At 43.9% G+C, this 15,589-nt stretch overlaps 2 protein-coding genes across 7 annotated transcripts; both read left to right on the forward strand.

Moving 5' to 3' along the window:
* Positions 1 to 3,277: 3,277 nt before the first annotated feature.
* On the forward strand, positions 3,278 to 5,799 carry LOC125698866 (elongin BC and Polycomb repressive complex 2-associated protein-like). The gene is made up of 2 exons (XM_048957765.1): positions 3,278 to 4,046; positions 4,260 to 5,799. The coding sequence occupies exon 2, from the start codon at positions 5,149 to 5,151 to the stop codon at positions 5,797 to 5,799; it is 651 nt and encodes a 216-aa protein (XP_048813722.1). The 5' UTR covers positions 3,278 to 4,046; positions 4,260 to 5,148.
* A 99-nt stretch (positions 5,800 to 5,898) lies between these two features.
* Positions 5,899 to 15,575, forward strand: LOC125698870 (CCHC-type zinc finger nucleic acid binding protein). Of its 6 annotated transcripts, none has more exons than XM_048957770.1 (5): positions 5,899 to 6,031; positions 13,188 to 13,307; positions 13,570 to 13,664; positions 13,846 to 14,048; positions 14,508 to 15,575. In XM_048957770.1, the coding sequence occupies exons 2-5, from the start codon at positions 13,205 to 13,207 to the stop codon at positions 14,623 to 14,625; spliced, it is 519 nt and encodes a 172-aa protein (XP_048813727.1). In that variant the 5' UTR covers positions 5,899 to 6,031; positions 13,188 to 13,204; the 3' UTR covers positions 14,626 to 15,575. The 6 variants fall into 6 exon arrangements, with proteins under 6 accessions (XP_048813727.1, XP_048813732.1, XP_048813731.1 ...); XM_048957775.1 differs by having other exon boundaries at positions 13,573 to 13,664; XM_048957774.1 differs by having other exon boundaries at positions 5,900 to 6,031; positions 13,570 to 13,665; positions 13,850 to 14,048.
* The last annotated feature ends 14 nt before the right edge of the window (positions 15,576 to 15,589 follow it).

A 15,589-nucleotide genomic window follows, 5' to 3' on the forward strand; every position in this document is an offset into this window, starting at 1 on the left:
TTACTCAGCCTTCTCTTTCTGAAGTCATTTGGAATCTGGTCAAGTAGAGATAAAGAGCTCGTTTCATTTTTAGATGCAAGCTGAGCATTGGTGCATCCAAACTGAGTTAGGAATCTGATACTGGGGAGAGGTGGGAGTGTGAAGGGACAAAGGAGCTTTGTTTTTGTACTTCTGGTCTAGGCTTTAGCTGTCTTGTAATCAAGTCGAGTTAGAACACCCAGTGTTTACCTGTAGTTGTCACCTGATATCTTAAAAAAGCTGTTCTAGAGTCTGCATGTATCTGGGCTGCAGCTGTATTATTGATACATTACTTCTTGTTTGAAGAATCTTTTCCCCAGAGTTAACTGGAATAGCTGCGTGGAGAGGCCCTCTAAACAAAGTAAAACCTCCGCTGTCCACACAATTGCTTGGCAGAAAAACATGTGATGATACAGCATGGGTCGATTATGAATCTCAGATGTAGACTATACAATCCACTCTACACAGTTCAGTACAATTGCTCACAAAAGAGAAGTTTCAGCAATTGGATCGGATTCTCTTCTGGAGCCACAGATCAGGAATCACCCCATAAATGGAACTGTGTAAGCATTCAACCGAGATCTAAATCATGGAAAACTTGGGACTCATACAGTCCAATCACATTAAATTAATATTTTTAATTGTATTTGGAATAAAACACCATGTACAGATCTTTTGTCACTAGTTTCTAGTCAGCAACATTTAAGTTTTAGAATAGCTTGTGTTAGTAACTGGGTGAGTGAGAAAGGCATTTGAAAGCAAGCAAGCACCCACCCAGCATTACAGATTGACTGCAGCAGATGCCTGAGGATCAGACAGCTGATAATACACTTCAGCGTGCTTCAATGCATTTGCTGGTACAATCAAGGGTACCTCTTGACCTTGATTTTACAATGTAATGTTTTAACCTTAGAGCACTGCCCAAAAATAGAAGAAGCAGCACTACAAATTCTGACCTTTTAGTTGAATATCCTGCTTTAGAGTGATACCAGAACTCCATCAAGAGCATGAACACTGCTATTATTATCACGGTGTAGCGCCTAAACTCCTTTAGACTCTACATTATGTAGGTTATTCTTCAACCTTTTTTATGTGAATGGTCTCACTGATGTACTTCAGCAAGGACTGCTCCATCATGCACTAAACAGTTACTTCACGTGTTATACAGGCCATATCTGAGTGCATTTTTTAACACCTTTAACATCTCGGTCAACAGGCATTAACAGTTGCCTCAGTGGTGCAATTGCCTCAGTGACAGAATGAAGTGACAGCTTGAAAATGGAAACAGCACAAGATCTTATGTTGGGCAGTCTGGAACCAACATAGATTATTTAAATAATAAGAGGACAAAAAGTTTAGGTTTTTTTTTTTTTTTTTTAATATTTTATTTTGTGTGTGTGCGCCAAAGAACACGCTCAGAGAATACTTTATTGAGAGATTTTCACACTGTATCTCAGATTGATACCCTGGCCATTGGTTATGTGGGATATGACCTCATAGGTTCTGTCTTCCCATTTTCACGTGACATTGATTTACTACTTCAGACATTTGCCCTAACTGACTCCTGAAGACTTCTGACTTCCTTCACTCCTTTTAAATTCTAACTTTTTTATTCCACAGAACATTCTGAATTAGCAATTTCATGTAAATTTTAAATTTTAAACTTTAAACTTGTCTGGCTAATGTAGTCATCTATATCATCAGCGAAAAATCAATGTAATCATTCACTTGAAGTACTAAATCTTACAGCAGAATCGCTGAGTACATTTAATATCAGAGCCATGAGTGTACTAACAGAGTCTAATTGCTTTAACCAGCTTTTCCTGGTGTGTCCAGACACCCCATTTAAATCACAGCCCTGGGTCTTCTACCCCTTCCTGAGCCATGCTGTGAGTGTGCTGGTCCAGCTCCACGTTCAGCCATGTCCACACCTTATCGAAGCCTGACTGTCTTCTTGGCTTTATTGCAGCCCTGCCTTTGCCACCATGGACTTGGATGCAATCACCAGCCCGCATCTCACCTTGCTGTCACTGGACCTGACCTTGATCTGCAGATTGACTTCGAGGCGTCTCCTCATACCTGCCTCCTCATTATGAGCCTGTGGGATGAGCTGGGCTGCTGGCTGACCCCAGCTGCCAACCTGGAACTGCCCTACTTGTGTGCTGCGGGGATTGGCCCTGCCTTGATACCCACTAATCATGCCTGGTTCCTGCCTCCCTGCACTTGGGGAGCAGCTGGCCTGCTGCATATATGTATCTCTTGAAAATATTTAGAGTGTATAGCAGTTCTCCAGGCGTATTTAAGAGTTTTATTTTCTTTAGAGAAGAAAATGATGTGAAAATGATGGAAAGATGATTGTGTTGCTGGACTTTTTAGTTAGGAAAGGAAGTTCTTTCTTTGTGACTCTGGGTTAACATGGCTTATCTGTCTGTGCCATAGCCATGAACTAACTACTCATTCTGTATTATTATAAACATTAAGTAATTATTTGAAATCTCATCAGCTCATTATAATAAATTGAAGTAAGCTTTTTGAATCAGTCAGAATGATTACTTCTCTTCAACTGGAATAGTTTTACTGTAGAAGTCTTTATATGGTTAATTTAGAATTGACACACTCACCAAGAAAACGTGTATATAAGCATTAAAATTATGAAGTAACGATACATGAGAGACCATGAAATAATTCAACCATAAAGCCTGAATAGAAGTACAAATATTTTATAAAGAAGCAGGCAGATCTTTCTTAGTATCTGTTGCATCAGGTATTGGAGACTTGGAGACTGTCTCCTGTATTTCAGAAGTCTCGTGAGATTACCATTACTCAGTGAAATGCCATGTATGTAGACAAGTATTAACCAGAGTTGAGTCTGTCTTTGCTCCACACTAACTGATTTCATTGGGTGTTTTATCAGACCTCTTTCAGTGTCCAGTTGTCCACTGGCTTTTAAAAATAAATATATAGAGCTGGATGGAAGAATCACTTGGTTTCTTTCAGCAACATATGATTCTTTTTAGAGTCTTTGTGGATGTTGCTGACCCATTGGGCTTAAGATAGGTAAAACAAGTTTCTCTTAGATGTCTGACACTGTAAGACAGAATGTCACAAGGAATCTACTGATCACAGGGAGAAAATGTCACTTACCAATCTTTAAAAACAAATAATTTCTCCCTTTGGTATTCTTCTACCAGTGAAACTGTATTTTCTGCAGAGGCCAGCACAAAACACCCAGGAGTAGAACTGTGTAAAGGTAACTGTTTATTCCTGCTCTGCTCTATCTTCCTGACATGAAAAATGAATGGTTGGGACTGGGGAGGGGAAGGAACAGGTGACAGATACTGCTTGCTCTGAAACTGCTGCTGACAAGCTGTTTTCAACTAAGCCACATTCCAGGAGATGTTTCTCTTTTGAATACTTACAATTCCTAATGATTATTTTAGGTATCTTTGGCTTTGAAAATTCCCTCGTGCAAAATGAAGTAATATTTACTTTAAAAATAAAAATACACAGCTGAGAAGCAATGGCAACTGCTCAGCAACAAAAACAGTTTTCCATCACCATGTCCAACTATTTGGAGAAAAACAATGCAAGAACACTGTTTTCAAGAAGTGATTTAAAATGATTTGGCTCTTTATCCAACACTTCTAAGAACTGCCTGCATTAAGAAAGATATATTGCTGAAACAGCGGATTTACCATCAACTATTACTGCACTTGAGCTCCTCTGAACACTGTTTTTGAGTTGGTGTTGAGGTTTGGAATTTTTGGACGGAGCTAACACAATGGAGGATTCTTGAGCTAACATAAACTTTTCTTTGTACCTAAGAAAACTGAAGACTGCATTTCTAACTTCTTTGCTGTCTACCTTGTTTTCTATAGGAAATACTGACTGCACCAGAGAACAGCTGTCATGCTTTTCTCTTTTGTTGTTGAACTGCAAGACTATCCTTGCCTAAATATGAAAGAGAAACCTGCAAAACAAGAATTGCAAGCTTCACTGAGATATAACAAGCCAAATTAATTCTTGAGGTAAGTACACAAAACAAATGCTGTTAGAAGACACTTCTCTATTGGGGGAAGATTTCATTAATTATAGTGAAGAACAGCTTAAAATAGTTTATACTGTAAGATCACTGGATTTGTATTTGAGGCAGTACACTTACAGTGGATAATCATTTGTTTTGTCACCAGCAGTAACTCTTGAGTAATACATTTTCACTTGCAGTTTTTCCCTACTTTCAGGTCAGTTCAGGGAGAGTCCATTATATGATGTCAAGCTGCTCCAAATAAAGCAAACAGTTTTGATTTCTTCAAGGGAATTTACTGACTATATCAATCACAAAACTTTGTATGACATTAAGCCTGCAGATTACTACTCATGTTAAGCGTGAGGTTTCCTGACCTCACAGTACGAGAAGTACAACCAGCAGAACACTGGAAAAAGTTAGAAAAGTTATTACAATTGTTTTGTCAATCTAAAATTCTTGAGTCATAGAAGCATAGTCATGGATTCCTATCGTAAAGACAATATAGAATATAGAAGCCATATTCTATTTTGAAAAAATTAATAAGCTAATAAGAAAAATTGGAGAATGTATGATTTTCTTTCTGCATTCTTTCTCGTCGTGGATTTTTATTTATTCATTTAGCTGACATATCGTAACACACAAAAACACAGCCCAGGAAACACAAATAAAATGAAGCGATGTAAAGGCCACGCAAAGAAGAGGACACACGTTGTCCTTTCCATTGGCACAAAGCTAACCGTAGTGCTGTAAGAGGGAAGGCACACAGCTGGAGGTGAGGGGCTCAGAGCTTCGTGCCCTCGCTCAGCGCAGTGCCCAGCTCAGCTCCGTGAGAGCTGCCGTGCAGGCTGGAGCCTTTCGGCAGGCACCCGAGCGGGGCGTTTTCAACACGCACACCGAGGAGCTGTGGATAACGCTGCGTCGTGCCCTTGCACCCCACGGGATGTTCAGACTGAAGCGGGTTTGGTGCAGTACTTTGTTGCTGATTACCCCCATCCTCGCTGAGCGCTAAGCTAGTAATATCACAGCGATGCGTGCATCTGAGTGAATTCGTTTTAGTAATTCAGTGCTTAAAAAGAAAATCCCTCTCGTATCTTTCGGTTATAATGTGGGAAACCACCACGGTCCCGTTAGCCGCCGGTGGCAGCTCAGCCCCGTGCGCCGCGTCCACCATTTCGTCGCTGCCTGCAGCTCCGCGCCCGCTGCCCCGTCAAGATGGCGGCCGCCGCCCCGCGCGTTCCCCGCCTCGACCCCGTTCCTCTCAGCCCCAGGCCCCGCTTCCAAGACGTGGAACGGAGCGCCCGCCGGAGGGCGGGGGGAGCGCGCGGGAGCAGGGAGGGGGCCGAGGCAGCTCCTCGTGGACACGGCAGCGGGCGGGCCGGGGACGTCCGAGCGTGGTGCGAGACTCCCCGAAGCGCGGCCCGGTCCCGCCGCCGGTTTTTGCCGCATCACTGGGCGGCGCGGTGGCGCCTCCGGTATGGGGGAAGGGAGAGGCAAGCAGAGGAAACCGGAGCTGCTTAGGCGGTGAGTCACAGTGCGAGGGACAGGGAGGGGCAGGGCGGTGCCGTAGCGCCCGCCAGCAGCCTGACTGCGCCGCGCCGTCCTGCAGCGCACCGGGAGCTCCCGCCAAGGCCGCGCTCCCGGCTCTGCCCCCAAGCACGCAGCCGAGCGCACGGAGCTGCCAGGCGGGGGGGGGAGGGGGCGGCTCTTCCCGCCTTCCGGCAGCGATGATTGGTTGTTTACGTTCTCAACTCTGATTGGCCATCCGGAAAAACGTTTTCACTCATTGGCTGAGAGGTGGACTCGAGCGAGCCGTGTGCAGAGTTGTAGGGACGGGCGGGGCCATCTAGGGGAGAGCGCGCTGGGCCGTGTGCAAGCCGCGTGTGGCGCAGCCAGAAGGGATCCGGGAGCGGCGGGTACGGCCGGCAGCCAGCGGGGCCTAGCGACGTGCGGGCGCGCTTCTGCCGCAGCGGGGTTCGGAGTCTGCAGGTAACGGCCATGCAGGGCGGGAGGGCCGGGCGCCGGGCCGGGAGCGGGAGATGGCGGCGGGATGATGGCGCTGGCGCACTCCGGCCTAGCGCGCGGGAAAGCGGAGCCGGCCGGGTTCGGGGCGGGGAGCGGGGCCGGAGGGCGCCGGGAGGGCGCGGGGCGCAGCGGGACGGCCGAGAGGTGGTGGTGAGTCGGGCGCAGGCGGGCTGCGGGGGGCGCCGGGGAGCCCGCACCGCTCTGGGGGATGGGAGGCCCGGCCGGGCGGGGGCTGTCCCGTGTCGCTCTCCGCGCGGTGGCGGCCTCCTTCGGGGCGCGGTTCGGCGGTTCCGCGCTGCTCTGGGGCGGGCGGCGGCGCGGGCACCGCGTGGCGGGGGCAGGGCGGGCGGTGTGGGTCGGGAACGGCGCCGCGCGGCGGGGAAGCGCGGGTAAGGCGAGCCCCGGGGCCGGCGGGACGTGGGTGGAATAAAAGCGTTCTGGTTTTTCTTTCTTTTTTTTTTTTTTTTTTTTTTTTTTTTTTTTTTTTTAACGATTTCTGTCTTTTTAAATCTCTCCCGAAGCCCGCTCCGCCGGGACGGACGGGGCACGCTGGCGGAGGTAGTGCGGCCTCGGCCCGACGCACCACGTGGCTCCCCACGTGCTGGGCCTCCGCGGGCTGAGGGTCGAGGTGTTGCAACTATGGGTCTCCGACCACGGGCGCGGACGGTGGCCTGCTGCACATCCAAGTGCGACCTATAAATGGATAGGAAAAACAGTCTGACATCTGCAGAGCACCAACCAGAGGAGCTGCTTTTTTTTTTTTCTTTTTTTAAGTTCCTGTCAGACTTAGTTTTCAAGTAACCGCTGTTACTCATTTAGTATCCAGAACGGTCATAAGGCGTTATTAAATGTAATAGTATGTTCTGCTTTAATTTCAGCACTTAATTAGATCCCTTCACTGCACAGCATTAGAGTTGCCTGCTCCGTGATTTCTTCCTCAGTGCAGAATGGTGTAGAGAGCCATCCTGTGCCCGTCCTCCAAGTGGTTCCATGAGTTTGCCAGGGCTGCATAACAGCTGTGTTAGTGCCATGCCTCACCTCACTTGGGTTTTTTCCCATTAACTCATTTCATTAATATGATATTTGCACATTACTGACATCACTCACTTTTCCTCAGTTTGAAAATTGGTCCAAATAGCAATAACAATTAAAAGGGAAAGAAGAGAGATACATATTTGGCAAATTGCGTGTCATAGCCATACAACTGGCTAGTAGAGATAGGAAGAGCTCCGCTTTCAGCTTCTGCAGGTTTGCTTGAACTTTCAAGCTGCTTCCTTTGGAAATGAGATATTGTTATTTGGTGCCCAGAATACTTAGTTTCGTATCTTTCCTAGTAACAATAAAACCTGGAGGCTGAGGCACTGCTAAATGCTCTATCATGTTTTCGGGTTACAGGTGGGGAAGTTCAACTAAACATACACTGAGGAGTTTCCATGGCAGGACTGTCTCTTGAGTTCTGGAATTCCCAAACATTTTTCTTAAGGAAATAAAACTGTCCGTGGGTAGTTACTGTTTTAAATGAGTAATATTTTAACTACTCCACTGGAACTGAATGCTAGTACTTTGTTAGTATTGCTTTATATTTATTGATCTTCTGAAAAAGCAGAGGTCTGCTGCTGTTGCACAGGGTTTTTAACGTTTCAAGTGGGCTCTGGCTGACCTATCCCATTTGAGTATGGCATGGTGCACGGGTCACCAGCAGCCTGCATGGAAATGGGTGGTTTCTAACAGTGTTTGCCAAAAAGGTTTCAAGTATATGGGGGTTAGTGCTTTCTCTCTAGTCTGTCCGTTGAAGGAGTGCAGTCCTATTAATATCAGATGTGATGCTTGTAGATCAGAGGGAGCATTCGGTAAGTATAATGGCTATAATTGCCTCTGGTACATTCAGCTTGAACTGTTAGCAAGCTGTTGAATTCTGAGGAACTGCTAGCATTTGGAGGAATCTTGAGTAATACATGTCACCTGTAATTGCAACAGTTGTCTGCTGCTCCAAAGCAGTTATGTTGCTCTCAGTATGTTCCTTCCTGTTTTAGTCCATCCCTTCTGTAAACCAGTGCTTGTACAGAAAGGACTGCTCATTCATTTCTAAGGGACATTACAATACCGGACAGGAGTTGCTGTTCAGTGTTCATGGCTTTTCATATTATGAAATGTGATGTGAAGTGCATGTAAAGTACAGAGGAGGTATTAACAGGCAATGCTTAAATAAGTACATGTTCAATTGTTTTCATGAAGGCTCCCTAAAGTAGGCAAAGGGGAACATGTGTTTAGAGTGGGAGACTATAGGTCTGTGGGCCTGATCTTTTCTCCTTAGTATTTTCACACATTACAGCTCTCTTGCCGTTATGTGGAACAGAGCAGGGTTTGACAAAGAAAAATACATTATTGCTGCCTCTCTTAAACAAAACCTGCACTGTTTTTTTTCTGTGTGGCAAAAGGTAGTATCAAAAGGTGGAACTTCTGCTACCTGTTGTGTTGCTCGGGGTTGTTCTGAACAAATTCTAGCTTCAGCTTGTCAACTGATTTTGGGGGTTGCAGTCAAATGTCTTTCAGATAACTGGAATAAGTGTTCAGTGCTGGAGTATTGCCAGAAATGCTTTGCTTCCCTAATTGGAACAGGGTTAGGTTAGTGGGAAATTTAGCTTCCTCATTACCAGAGGAGCTCAAGTTAGTTTTACTTTGATCTGTTACAGCAGACTCTAGGTGCTGCCTGAGAAAGTAGAAGCCATAGAATAAGGAACATCACAGAGGAGCTCAGTGGTAGTTCTTTCCATTTTCTGGTGTAGTTGGGCTATTGACTCAAACTGGGAAATTTGAGTATGTGTGTGAAGACTGGATAGTAAGTGTTGTAACTGAAAAGCCGCAGAAGAATGTCCATACTGCATTTCAACAGAAGCATCTTGAGTTCATCGTGTCAAAGTTTGGTGCTAAGGCTGCAGTCAGAAGAGTCAAATCTGACGTAGGAAACCATTGTGATAATGCAGCTTTAAATCTGTGAGCTGCTCAGCTCTTTAACTTCAGTAGTAGGGTGGTCATCCAGAACCAAGTCTAATGTAAATGGGATTCACTGAATAGTGAACAAGGTGATAGCTTCAGACTACAGCTGAGGGTGTCTGTACAGTGAGCTCTGGTAAACGTCTGCCTTCTCTCCTTTGTAGGGAGATGTTATTTGAGGTGACTTCATTTGCTGCCTTTGAAGTTCTGGAATTTTAACTGAGCCACTGTCTCATCAGATCTGTCTTGCAGAATTTGACCAGGTTTGGATAAGCAAGATGAGCCTGTAGTTCTTCACTTCATTTTTCCTGTGTTGTCACAGAGTTGATCAGATCAATCTATGTCCGTGACAGGGGCGACAGGCCTCTGCCCTCCCCCCCACCCCAGTCCCACAAAAATGGGAAGGAAGGAAGGCAGGGAGGAAAAGAGCAGCAGCAACAATCTGTGGAGGAAAACTTATTTTACTATAATATTGGAATACAAAATAATATATACAATTTAATTGAAATTGAGATTAATAAATCAGACAAGATGAGAGAGAGAGTTCCCGGGACCGATTCAAACCTGAAGAGCTTGGAACGGCTAGGAAAGCACCTCCAGCACCCACTGCAAGGCAGCAAGAGAGCGGCCCCCCCCCCCCCACCCGGAAGGGCCAGATCCCGTGACTGCTGTAATGTACAGGGATAGGAACCTGGGATTGGGCAGTGACACTTTAATGCCCCGTACACTACATGATGTTTTGATGTGGAATACTGAAACCATAAAAACATAGAACCATGACACGTGTAGACTCTGGTGAGGTGAAAGGGGGGTAAAATTGTTCTGGAATGTAGGCAAATGGGGGAGAGTTGACTTGTGTAACAAGAGTTAAAGAAATCATTGGTAGATGAGACTGAGTGAAAACAACATGAGCTAACTGCCTTGATGCAGAAGGCTCATGGAAAATGGCCTTGGTAGATAGGAGGAACTGCTGAGAAGTAATCTGTGATGACTCCATGAAGAAGTAGTGACTAATAGAGGAGCACTTGTGTGGTTTTCTAACTTTACTTTTTGTCTTGTAAGTAACTGAATCATGAAGCTGTGTCCAAACTGCTTGGAGGGTATCCATTTAAGGACTTGTCTTCTGAACTGGCCTTTTCTGGATACTGTTCATAAAAAGTGTCTGGCTTAATTGGAAAGCTAAATTCTTAACTCTTTTTAAAATGTTTATGTAGTTGATGAACTTTGCCCTGTTTCTTAGAACATGGGGTGAATTAAAACTAGTATCAGTTAAATCCACCTCTAGTAGATGAACTTGCATTCAGTTTCAGGTCTTCAAGAACAGCACAAACATTGAGCATTAAATACTGGTGAGGAGAGGAAGTCCAGGCAAACTGCTTGGTGCTTTCATGTGTTCAAAGTATCCAAGGATGCAGTAGTACGCTTCATAATTGTGTTGATTGCAGCTGTGACCTTCAGAGATGTCAGAGTTCAGGGAAAAAAGCAGGCCTTTGAAGAGTAAGGTTGCGAGGTGAATCTGTCTTGTTCAAGCTGTGCAAACACTGTTGTTTGTCTTTCTCTGGATTTCTCACTCAGTTTGCCTTATCTTATTTGGCCTTTTTGATAAATAGCGGAAGAGAAGAGTTTTTCTCTTCGAGTCTTTAAAAAGTTAGGTTCAGATGTAAAAGTACATCTCAAATTGCTCTGGAGCAGTGAGTACTGTGCTGTTTTGCACCTTGTGCTTACAGTTGCTGGTAAAGGAGATGTGGGCTGACAGCATATCCTATTTGAGAAACTTCCACTGTGTTTCTGAAGGAGATCTAGTTCACTTAGAGAACATTTCTCCTACTGCACATCAGCTTGACTGGTTTGATATGCAGGTGACTGTTGGGGATACTTCCTCATTGCTTCATGTTGAAGTGTCAGATGTATGGTTTGAATGAGACCCTGGGAGTTACTGCTTCAGTCAATAGACATGTATTCCTGTTCAGTTCAAACCGTTGCAAACTGAGCCAGGAGTTTGTCTTGATACACAAATTGGAGGCTCCATCTTGTGCCTCTTGAAATGAAAAACAGCATCAAGTATTGAGGGGCCTGAGATCAGCTCCTGCAGCTGGCTTTGCCTGTGTTTTCTGCTGTGTCAACATGGTTGCTATGAAAGCAAGCATAAACAGTGGCACAGAGTACCAGCTGCTGCCACCATTACAGAGAGCTCTTCACCTTTGGGTGTCCTAATAAGTTTGAAACTTTGAACAGTGCGATGGACCAGTGAATACCTGCTAGCATGTGAAATGACTTAGTTTATTGTATCTTAGGCACTCATACAGCCAGCTTTATTCTTAACATTTGTGTCCTGCAGAATTTCATTTTTGAACAGCAGCTGGAAGATAGATGTGGGATTACAGAAGTAGCATATAAAACTTCTCCCGTATTTTAAATTCTCCTGCTTTTACTGTGGTGGGAGAGACAGATGGTCACTGGTAGAAGGTGATTGAAGAGGAAGGAAGTGTTCTGAGAAAGGAGTGGCTAAGCCACTGTAATCCATTCTACATTCAAGTACCTTAAAAATAACTGAATAAAAATTGATGTTCATATCTTAAATCATAGAATCACTAAGGTTGGAAAAGACCCACAGGATCACCCAGTCCAACCATAAATGGATATGGTATATCTCCATGCTGGAGTGCTAGTTCTGGTTCCTACTTGAGATCATGTGTTCATGCTGCTTCTATAAGGACTTCTTCAGGATGCTGTGTATTCATGTTCCTGGTGATTTGGGACCTTGAACAGTTGTTTTTTAAGTACTGGTGCTTCTGGTCATAATACTAAGATGTCACTTCTTTCTTAAAAGTGTCCCTGTGGGAACATACAGATAATATTCCTGTTGCTCTGGTATTAAACTTGATTTAAAAATAGTTTCCGTAACATGGATAAACTAGGAAAATCAGTCTGGAGATGAGATAGCCTAATGGAAGTAGAATTATTAGTGGTAAGAGTAAGGAATTGGGTGAGGCCTAAGGAGCATTCAGGCAGTTTGAGATTTCATGAAAGCAAAGCTTAATACGCAAATTTCTAAATCAGTGTACTTCAAACTTAATATTTAACTGAAGCCTAATCTAACTTGTTCTTTTGCATCTAGTTCTAGTAGTGTTGCTTTGTGTTACACCTTGGGGGGGAGGTAAAAGTACAGTGATTGCAATCTGTTTAACCTGCCCCATCCTGACTGTGTTCTGTGGTCTGTAGCAGACTGACTTTCCTGCTCAGTGAACCACCTTCCTCCTTTCCCCAATATGGGCAAAAGTGCTTTGTACTGTCATGGACAGGCATGCCTATCTGATGTTTCCCTAGCATTCTAAGGATGTTTTCCAAGTTAGCCTTGTAGATATCTGGCCAGTGTCTGATGTCTCTTAGGGAGCCAGATTTCTTAAACATTTTCTTTTGTGTAAGCTAGGGAGTGAAGTATGAACCCTGAACTGTGAGATGCTGTATTGAAATACATTGAGAAATGGTGGTTCTTCGGGTCAGGTGTAACTGCTCTTTCAGTAGTGGAAGCACTGCAGTCTTTCATACAGCTGCATTGTGACTTGTTCTTACAGGGTGTGTCTAGTATGTATTATATAGAATATATGTATATCTATGTAGAATTGATTAGTGAATAAACTCTAAGTAGCTGCCATCCACCCATTCCCATGAGAAATGTAACGACTACCAGGAAGAAATAATTCATAGATAGAAGTATCTGGCTTTTGAGCTTACCTGAGTGATAAGGAAGAGGTGGTTGCTTAAAAGAGAGAGCAAAGACAGTGCTGTTAAAGCAGTAGTGAAGAAATGCACTTTTACCCATTTTTAAGCATTTTGTAAACATTCAGAGTGAAGACTGGCTACAAAAACTGATGAAAGGAAAGGCTGTCTAGTTCACTGTGGTTTGAGCTGTTAGCAACTCCAAGCCGAAATGAGATACGGTCTATTATCATGGCTTTAATACTATTGCATGGATATTGTACAAGAAAATTCAAGTCATAAGTTCTGCTTTGTTTCCAATTGCTATGCTAGAAGGACATGAAACCTCTAAGTTTCTTACTTTAATGTTTGGTTGGGGGAAGATGTTCTAAAAATGTGATTTGTTCTTGTTCTTTTTCCTCCTCAGGCAGCTGATCTGCAACCATGAGCAGCAACGAATGCTTCAAGTGCGGACGCACTGGCCATTGGGCCCGGGAGTGCCCAACTGGGATTGGCCGTGGTCGTGGGATGAGAAGCCGCGGCAGAGGTAACTTGGCTGGGTTTTCTGTTCATTGTACAGTGAGATCTCTAGCTGGCTGCTTTGAGTAGTGCATAAAATAGCCTCTGGTCTGTCAAGAAGTAATACCAAATTTGTTAATGAAGTTACCTGGTTCTTAACCCTGTAATTTTTTTTCACTGTTTCTGAGACTAGACCTAATTTGTCGGTAGTTCAGGTGGCAGAATCCTTGATTAACTTTTAGAGATGAAGAACATTCTTAAGTATTTTTTCTCTTGTTACTCATATCAAGCAGGCTTCCAGTTCATGTCTTCATCTCTCCCGGACATCTGTTACCGCTGTGGTGAGTCTGGCCATCTTGCCAAGGACTGTGATCTTCAGGAGGATGGTAAGTATCAATAAATATTCTTTCTCTTCAGTTATGTGGAGAGAGGCCTGTGGTTGAAGAGAAGGATGTTGTATGCTCATCATAACTAGTTGGAACAGACAAAAGTCCTTCATTAAGAGCATGCTACCCTTCACTTAACCAAGGTTTTATAGTCTTGTTTGGTATGTTTTTCTTATTGTGGAAGCCTGCTATAACTGCGGTAGAGGTGGCCATATTGCGAAGGACTGCAAGGAGCCGAAGAGGGAGAGAGAGCAGTGCTGCTACAACTGTGGCAAACCTGGCCACCTGGCTCGTGACTGTGACCATGCAGACGAGCAGAAATGCTACTCTTGCGGAGAATTTGGACACATTCAAAAAGACTGCACCAAAGTGAAATGCTATAGGTAAGAGCTGAGAGAACAGGTAAAAGCATGAACTGTACCCAAAGTGATAGATGCATTCTTTGTCTTTGATGGGGAAGTTAAGCTTCAAACGTTGAGCGTAGCTTACTTTCAAAAATGGCTATCTACTGATACTCAAAACTGAGAGCTGTTAAATCAGCTTGAAAAGCTGGCTTCAAAATCCTGTTTGTTCTGTGAGCACGGAACACAGCTGCAGGTCTTCTAGTATGCAGCGATGACTGAGTTGATCAGTTGAGGAATGATTCTTTGCTATTGTTAAAGACAGTAATAGTCCTCATATCTAAGAATGTCTAAGAAGAAGAAGTCTTGAGTGCAGGTCTGGCATCGCATGCATCTTCAGTAGATAATGCACTTGACAGAGTGGGTTTGCTTTTCTGTGCAACTGACGAATGGTTTCATTAAAAGTGTTCTTTGTTTCTGTTTTGTTTACCCCCTCCCCAGGTGTGGCGAAACTGGCCATGTAGCCATCAACTGCAGCAAGACCAGTGAAGTCAACTGCTATCGCTGCGGCGAGTCAGGGCACCTTGCACGGGAATGCACAATTGAAGCTACAGCCTAATTATTTTCCTTTGTCGCCCCTCCTTTTTCTGATTGATGGTTGTATTATTTTTCTCTGAATCCTCTTCACTGGCCAAAGGTTGGCAGATAGAGGCTACTCCCAGGCCAGTGAGCTTTACTTGCCGTGTAAAAGGAGGAAAGGGGTGGAAAAATCAACTTTCTGCATTTAACTACAAAAATGTTTATGTTTAGTTTGGTAGAGGTGTTATGTATAATGCTTTGTTAAAGAACCCCCTTTCCGTGCCACTGGTGAATAGGGATTGATGAGTGGGAAGAGTTGAGTCAGACCAGCAAACCCTCTCTGGGTTACATGGAAGTGATCCTATGCAGGAGAAAAGAAATTCTGGAAGTGTCTGAACTTCCTCATAACTTTAATTTTATTACAATGGCCTTGGATTGTCTGACCTCAGTAGCTGTTAACACCAAGTAATATCTGTATCAGGCCCTACATAGAGCATATAGCTGAGTGGGAGTAAATAAACAAGATGCACATGCCTGTTGATGGCCACGAGAGAGAGAGAAATCAGGAATAAACTTTAAAATACCAGTAATTCAGTCAGTGAATGTCCATGTTGGAGAAACAGAACGCAATGGGAAGCTTTTGAATAAATACTTCAAAGTAAATCTGAAACCCAGACATCAGTGCTCATAGCATATACAATTTGGAGCTATTCAGGAGTTGCAAATAAATGCATTTTCACAGAAATCAAGATGTTATTTTTGTATACTATATCACTTAGACAACTGAGTTTCATTTGCTTGTAATCAGTTTTTAAAGTAAGATGGTAAAAGCAATTGAAGTCCTAGAACATAGAAAATGTAATTTTAAACTATCAATAAAGCTGGAGGAGGAAGGGGAGTTTGGCTAAAATTCTTTGTTTATTTTTGGTTTTCATGTACACAGTGCAAAATAACATATTAAAAGGGGTATGTGGAGGTGTAAAAAGTTTAGTTTGGACTTCTCT

This window comes from Lagopus muta, chromosome 11 (assembly GCF_023343835.1).
Source record: "Lagopus muta isolate bLagMut1 chromosome 11, bLagMut1 primary, whole genome shotgun sequence".
Lineage (NCBI taxonomy): Eukaryota > Metazoa > Chordata > Aves > Galliformes > Phasianidae > Lagopus > Lagopus muta.

Coding starts and splice junctions, on each gene's coding strand:
- LOC125698866 (XM_048957765.1), top strand. CDS start 5,149: ATGTGGGAAACCACCACGGTCCCGTTAGCCGCCGGTGGCAGCTCAGCC.
- LOC125698870 (XM_048957770.1), top strand. CDS start 13,205: ATGAGCAGCAACGAATGCTTCAAGTGCGGACGCACTGGCCATTGGGCC. Junction 13,308..13,569: donor GATGAGAAGCCGCGGCAGAG/GTAACTTGGCTG, acceptor ACTCATATCAAG/CAGGCTTCCAGTTCATGTCT. Junction 14,049..14,507: donor ACCAAAGTGAAATGCTATAG/GTAAGAGCTGAG, acceptor CCCCCTCCCCAG/GTGTGGCGAAACTGGCCATG.